Here is an 8,120-nt window from a genome sequence, read left to right as displayed (position 1 = left end):
TCTTCTCAGTCTTAATAGAATCTGTTAATACTTAAAGTTCTGAGACTCTTACTCTGTACTGCTTAGATATCTGAGCTCTTTATCAGAGCTGACACAATATCTTCTTATAGAGTAGATAATACTTACAGAGAGATAGAAGTTATTGTTATAGATATAATAAAAATAACAGAAGTGAGAGAAGAGATGAATATATAAGATCTCTCTCTTCTTCAGCTGCTTAGCACAGTTCAGATAAGTAGCAGTGTCAGTCAGAGACTGCATCAGAGCCTTCTCACAGAGAGAAGATAAAGAAACTGCAGGACTCTGCAGACTCAACTCAGCAGCATTCTGAGCAGGGCTCAGGCGTGCCATGGGAGGGGAACTACAGATTGGGCTCCTCAGAGCCGCTGTCCCCGGAACCAAGCTCTCCCCGGGGTTCTCTTCAAATGACCACACGGGGTCATACACCACCGTGTTGGTTGGGGGGGGGGGGGCGGCGTCGCAACGGCGGCCGGGGGGGCAGGGGATGGACCAGACGCAGATGAACCGGCCGGCGGAAGGGATGATACTCCCATACACTCACTGTTGCAATTGGGGGAGGGGGAAGAAAAATGTTTCACAGGGGGGGGGGGGATCTTTTCGAAAAATCCTGTCACTACTGTTAGCTTTGCCCCTAAAACACACCACTTTTGCAGGGAATTTCATACATAGAATGGAATATATTGGGAGATCTGCAAGTCACTTGTTAACTACATTTTCCACATCTCAAATTGATATATAAGGAACCCACTTACCACGCGTTTGGTTTGAATGAAGATGAGAAAGAGAAGACCTATACAGTCAGCAGAAAAACTCATCTATTTCTTTGTATCATGCACAGCACATACACTGTCAATCAGTTAACAACTATTGCTATACAACAAAGATAATTTCTAATCCAGTAATCTTAAGAGTATAGAGACTATGCTCTTAAAGAGAAGAGCATTGTCACACTCTCAGCTGTGCCAAGGCCTCATTACAGTTTCACACAGCTCATCACTTTCATGTGAATGATTTCATTCTGTTTGAATCAGTTTTCAATCACTCTATGACATCATTCAGATATATCATAGAAAGATTCAATTGATGAATATAAAAACCTCACTTCTATACAAGATCAGCAGATTACTCTTTCTTGACAATGAGACACTGCTGAGATATTACTCTGGCTATTCTCACTTATGAAATAAGAGAAGAATATTCACTTATTATCTATATAGAATAGCTAGATACTGACTTCTTATTAAAGAAGTCAGTGATTTGTTTTTTCTTCTATTAAAATATATACAAGAGTTACTGTATATCTCATACAATCTTCTTAGTATACTAAGTATTATATCTGTGATATTCTCATAATAATTCTGTAGTCTATAAGCTTGCTATTCAAGCAAGATAGTCAAGCTTACTTATACAGCTTCTCAAATAACTACTTCTATATGACATCACTGACTAGTCATCACTTCAGTTCTGCTATGTTACAACTTTCTTATTTTTTCTAAGTCATGATCTCATTTTAAGATCTGATATATTGTAAGAATAAGTGCTCACAGGCGGTTATTCAGATATTTGCAGCTTGATATGATATGTACTGTTAACTACTAGAAGTATTCATAGTAGAAAGATAAAATATAGAAGTTAAATATATAATAGTATTCAAGCTGAGTTATGAATAGTATTTGTGAACTTCAGTCTATATAGTTGTGTGTAGTCAAGAGCTGCTAGCTCTATTAATTACATAAGAGATAGAAATAGAGATAAAGAATTCATAAGAAGCAGAATTTCTTACATACTTCTCTCTCTCTAAGACTTTGTTTGTGAAGTCTTTCACTGAGTGACTTCATAGAATCAGCTCAGCACTGCAGTGATTAGACTGATCAGTGAGACTATGAATTTCACATTTGATCTCATTTGATCTGATTTCATACATTTCTTAGCGTGAGTCCCATCAGGATCAAGCCTTAAAAAAATCTGAAAATGAATCATTTCTGAGAGAAATGATGTGAAAAATGACCAGATTTAATTCAAGAACAGTGAAATGAGAGTAATTTCTCAGAATAAACTGTGAAAGATGATCATTCTTTGAAAATCAGAATGAAACTAAAACTGAAGATTAAAATCAGTCTCATTCAGTTTATTCAGTGATTACTTATATAATCAGAATTTAATAATGATTATTAATAATGCTTATGAAATAATTAAATACATTCTTATATAAGTTTATTCTTTACTTTCTTATAAAAACTACACTTCTCTGATATACTGTGATCAGAGATATTAAATCATCTGATAATTTCATATTTTATAATCATGAGTTTCTTGATTATTTCTTCTTATAATTGTTCTCAGTAATAGTAATAAATATCTTAACTTGAGTTGAACTTTCACTTCATTCTCATCTCTATTAATAAAATTATCAGAATATTACATGTCATCAGTGTAATAGTTGAATATATACTCTCAACAATTTTTTATAACTCTAGAATTGATTTGATGTATAAATTTATCAGATTATCTTGAAGATAGTGATTAAATTCAGTTTTACAAGTATGTAATTTTGCCTGATTTTCAGTTGTAATTAATGTATATAACTTCTGTTTCAAAGTTAGTATTATAGTTCTATGAGATATGAAGTATTATCAAAGATTGTTACTTACTAGAGAATTGTATTTCACTGTCTTCATATCTCAAACATCTACTTGTTCAAATCTCTGATAGTTGACATTGTAGTAGTCTCAGACTAATTTAATATACAAGTCTTATTTCTCATCTATTCAATCTTAAGAAGTGTAAATATTAATTTAATAGAAGAAATCTAGTAGAGCTGCTACAGTATAGTACTCTGTAAAAGATTATTCAGTTTTGCTGTAGTAATATATCAGTTTATTTCTTACAGTAATAATAGCCTGCACTATAGCATTATTTCAGACTGAATTTCTTTTTAAGTGATTCAACTCCTTCTCAAGATAAGTAAATAAACTGTTATACACTTATCAGACTGACTGCAGTATTAATATATAAGTAATTAAGACTATCTTTATTATCTTATAAAACTGAAACAGTAAATTAATTACATATTTCAACTGAGTTCACTTCATGTCAGAAAGTTTTAATATCTGAATCTTTTTCTAATCAGAGTATTACACTTAATAATCAATTATGTAACACAATCAAAGAGTCTGAACAGTTATCTTATATATTGAACTTTATCATATTCTAACATTCTGTATCATATTCAGTGATGTGACTGATTTATTTATTTATTGAATATCATGAAATTATTATTATTATTTAGAGAAGATATAAATTGTATTAGTAATGTTTTAAATCTGTGATATTTAAATTATTAATCAATCTATTCAAAATTAACAGTAGCATTATTAAAAAGTATTATTAAAAAATAATATTAAAAAGTGTTATTAAAAAATATTATCTTTTATAAAGTAGATGCAAAAGTTACTTAAGTAATCATTTTTATCTTATTCTCATTTCAAAGAATTAGTTATCTTATTATTCTTTATCTCAATATTAAAAGTCTTTATCAGTGTTTATATTATAAGTTGAATCATATAAGTAATACAGAGAATATAATCTTATTTATTATTTTAGAAATGCAAAGTTAATTTTTGCTTCAAGCTCTTCATCATAGCATAGTTATTCACAGTATTATCAGTTATAATTGTAAGAAGACTGAGACTAATATCTCAATAGTTATTTTTAATCACAGTTATTAATATCTCTATTATATAATTCTCAGTATGACTACTGATCAATGATTCAAATTCAATTAATATCTCTTGATAAGTTCAGTTCTTATCAATATAATAACATATAACACTTATAAATGTAAGATTGTTTATACTAGTTCATGTATTCACTGTAAGAGACACTCTTCAATGATTCTTCAACTCTGATTCTAGATATTATATATTAACTTTGTAGTATATCTTAAGATTGAACTGAAGACAGAATTAATGTGAAATATGAAGATTTAAATTAAATATTTAAAGAAGTGTTCAGAATTCAGAGTTTTCAATTAATTGAAGAGAAAGATTCAGAGATATATATATACAAAGTAATTATTCATAAAAGTTATCAGATAAGAGTTATGAAATCAGAGTACTGATATATAATCATTTTTACATAATTTTCTTCAAATTAGAAAGTTAGTGTTATCAAAAATTATTATCTGATAGAGTAACTTATCAGCTCAGTAGTAATTTTCTGATTATTTTTCTTTTATTATCTACATTCTGATAACTTCAGATATCAGAAAATTTCTTCAAAGCTATGATTATTATTATTATTATTCTTCAATTATAGATGTATACAGTCAGAGACTATGACATCTACCTGAGAATCTTTAGTTCTCAGAGTTTTTCCTATATCTATAGAGTTAACTTATTATACATTTATCAATTTCAAATATGCAAAATCAGAAAATTCCAGCTCAGAATATAAAAACTGTTTACAAATTGCAGTATTTTAACACCTTCTGATAGTTTGAAACCATTTGAAAATATTATGACAAAACAAAAGAGAACATAGTCTTAAAGATAGACATATTAAATAGATAGAGAAAAGAACAGAAGAAAACAAGTACAGTAAAGAGAGCTACAGAACAAGATCTCTGCAGTTTACATCTTAAGCTATATACATATTTTAACACTCTATATAACCGACCGCTGCCTCTGTCCTCTCAGGCCTGCTTCAGGGATTATCATTCCCTCTAAAGAGCCACCGCTCAGCTAGCTTCTGTAACTAGCTTACTCATAAGTGAGGTCCTCACTAAGAATAATACCAGAGCTATTCAATTCTAGTTAAGTCTCTAATCTTCTGACTGTCAATCTCAGCATTCCAGCCTATCAATTGACTGTCACAGTCTTGCTTGCACTAACCACCTATTAAGGGCGCCTAGGCCTCATCTCATCTAGGTCCTTGCTAGGCCCAGAGTGTTCTAATCAGATAGTTTTTAAATCTCATTCCCTGGAAGTGAGTGCCTAGAGTGAGGGGGATGAGACCTGGCCAGTTAAGCTTGACAATGATTCACTATTCTGCAGACACTCTAGACCTCAATCACTCTAGTACTGATCTAACTTGAAGCACCCGGGGGGCTGTTAACCCTAAGATCAGTGAGAATTAGCGCCCGGGAACCCCCGGGATGGACATCTTAAGCTTGACAATGATTCACTATAGTGCACCCGGGGACCCCCGGTACTGTTTTATGACTTAACAGTGAAAGCTGTGATTAAGATGGCCCTTGCAGGGTTCGAACCTGCCCCCTCTTGGCATTCATTCCCCGGGGGGAAGGCCGCTAATTGAGGCTCAAAGCTATGATTAGTTCATGATAAATGTTTCTGAATAAAGTTACAGTGATTATAGTAGAGAGATGACTCTTCAGTAATCTATAATACAATCTGTTAATAATTATTTCATAGTTCATCTCAGTGTTTGTGTTGAGTTTTTCATAAATTTCATAGCCTGAAATCAGATGTGAAGAATGAAGTGATTATTTATTATAATTAAAAGAGAGTATTCTGTATTAAATTATAAATAATGTAGACTTTGTGATTCACAGTGATTTCTTAAAGAGTTTATGAATCTTTAATAGAAGTAAAAGAAGTGAAATAAGTGAATTCAGAAGACATGATAATAATTTGAGAAAGATAATAATTTATTTTCAATAACTGATCACTGATGTGTGTAAGAAGAATTAATATAAGAGAAAATAATCTTGTTTCTTAACTTAGTTATAATTTTAGTACTAACTCAGATTGAATATTATTAATGTATAAAAGTAAATAAATAATCTTGATTAATCTCTGTCATATTTCTTGAAATATATTAATATTGTGAAAGAGAGTGTTATCAAATTGCATTATCAGATAATATTATTAAAAATATATTAATATTGTGAATATCAATGTTGAAAAAATGTTAATACTTATATATTATAGTGATTTGTGAATCATGATAGTTAAATATATATATATATATATATCATTCCTGACTTGATTACAACTTGTACAATAATTTTTGAAAACTTAAAATCAATTTTAATTATTAATAATTAAAAACTTAAACTTATAACTAACTAATATAAAAAGAAAAAAATCTACTTCTTCTCTTTCTCATTTTTCTTATTATTTTTCATAATTCACTTCTCATTCTTCTTCTTCTTCTTCTTCTTCTTCTCCTTCTTCTCATCTGAGATGATAATCATCTCAAAATCTCTCTTCACTGCCTTCTCAGAGAAGGGTTTCTGCTGCTTCTTCTCAGCCAGATCAACCTGCATCTTAAAATCCCGCATTTTCTGATCTGCTGTCTCAGGTTCTACTTCAGTGACAAGCAGATTGACATACTCAGAGAGCAGAGCTGTCTTCTCAATATTCTAAATCATGAAGTGCATTTAAGACCTGAACAAGGCCTCAATTCTCTTCTTCTCTATCAGCTCCTGCTAATCAATTAGAGAACAGAAGTATTATCAAAAATCATTATCTCTTAATAAATAAAAAACTTATCAGTTTTGACTTCTTTATCTTCTACTTTAATACTCTCTCAATCTTCTTCTGCTGTCACTTATTTACAGTAACACTCTTCTTCTCTCTTTCTCTCTTCATCTTGAACTCAAATCATTCTTGAGACTTCTTCTGATCTCACTGCTGCTGTATGAGACTCTTCACTGTCTTCTTCTTCAATCTCTCACAGGCAGTGTCATTCACATTATTTCTATACTTAGTTCAGTCTAAATCTATCAGAAGTGTTACTTAAAATCATTATCATTCTGCTTTCTTACAGAGTCTCTTCAAGACATTATAATATATCTTACAATCTGTCTTCTCTCACTGGAACATTTTCTTCTCCTCTCTCTTCAATCTGTGACAGCGCTCACGCGCCTTGATAGTTCACAGAACTGCAGAATATTTGAAGAGAGATGATATAATTAATTTCAGTGAGTATTGAAGAGAGATGAAGGCAGAAGAGACAGTCAGAAATGATATAATAATAGTAATAATGATGATAATGATGATGATAGTAATAATAATAATGATAGTGATAATGTTAATGATGATGATAATAATGATAATAATAATGATAATAATAATGATAATAATGATAATAATGAAAGAGAAAGTGCATTGAAATATATTACTGACTTATCAAATATAAAGAGATAAAGAAAATATTAACAGCTTTCAGAGATATATGAAAACAGCTACAGTATTGTATAGTAACATGATCTAGACTGACCGTGTGACCGTGTCTGAAACCAGGACCAGATTTTTTGATAGTCTTATTATCAATTCGACTGATCCCATTACACGGTTTTAATATTAGATAGTAGTCTCATACTGTCTCAGTGAGACTTACTGTCTACTCTTATCACATTTTTCAAATGAGACCATGATTTCCACTTCTCAATTTAAATTATTTTTATTGCTTTAAATGACTTTAAATCTCATTTGAGTGTTACCAAAAAGCGTTACTTTTTAAAAAATTAAAAATAGTCTAAAAAAAACCTTAAAATGTCTAAAAATAGTAACTTTATGCTAAGAATGAGACTAGGGGAAATCAAATGAAATCACTTTCTCATTTTTTTCAAGTCATGATTCCATTTTAAGATCTGATATATAGTCACTTTACATGTTTTTTTGATAGCCAGTCCCAGCGGGATTCACGCCAAGAAATGTATGAGATCAGATCAAATGAGATCAAACGTGAAATTCATGATTCTGACAGCCAGTCTAGCAACATCATCTTCATTCAATACATACAGTGTTGATATTCTTTGTATACAGTTATTATATAATCTATATCAGAGATACATGCAGAAAACAGATCTTTATTACTAGAGAGAATAATTACAGCAATTCTCTGTTTTCATATTATAAAAATAAGTTATTCTCATTTCTTTCTTCTCTCTTTTCTCTTCTTCTTGAATTCATCACTAAGTTCAAGCTGATATGAAAACTATTAAAACACTCTTAGAAACTCTCAAATTGAAGAGTATAGACTAATTAAATTTTAAATACAGAACAATCAAATTATATTCAATATTATTAATTATTCATCTCTTCTTAATAAAATCACAGTTGTGTCTTTCT

General features: G+C 30.5%; 1 protein-coding gene across 1 annotated transcript; it reads right to left on the bottom strand.

Annotated features, from left to right (window-relative positions):
* Positions 1 to 6,172: 6,172 nt before the first annotated feature.
* Positions 6,173 to 6,635, bottom strand: BDCG_16632 (uncharacterized protein; the record flags this gene model as incomplete). Its single annotated transcript, XM_045425839.1, has 2 exons — positions 6,173 to 6,406; positions 6,603 to 6,635. 2 exons carry the CDS (start codon positions 6,633 to 6,635, stop codon positions 6,173 to 6,175), a joined length of 267 nt encoding a protein of 88 aa, XP_045280203.1.
* Positions 6,636 to 8,120: the final 1,485 nt, after the last annotated feature.

The sequence above is a fragment of the Blastomyces dermatitidis genome, assembly GCF_000003525.1.
Source record: "Blastomyces dermatitidis ER-3 genomic scaffold supercont1.3, whole genome shotgun sequence".
NCBI lineage: Eukaryota > Fungi > Ascomycota > Eurotiomycetes > Onygenales > Ajellomycetaceae > Blastomyces > Blastomyces dermatitidis.
Note: the sequence above shows the minus strand (reverse complement) of the source record. Positions and strands in the feature narration are given on the sequence as shown.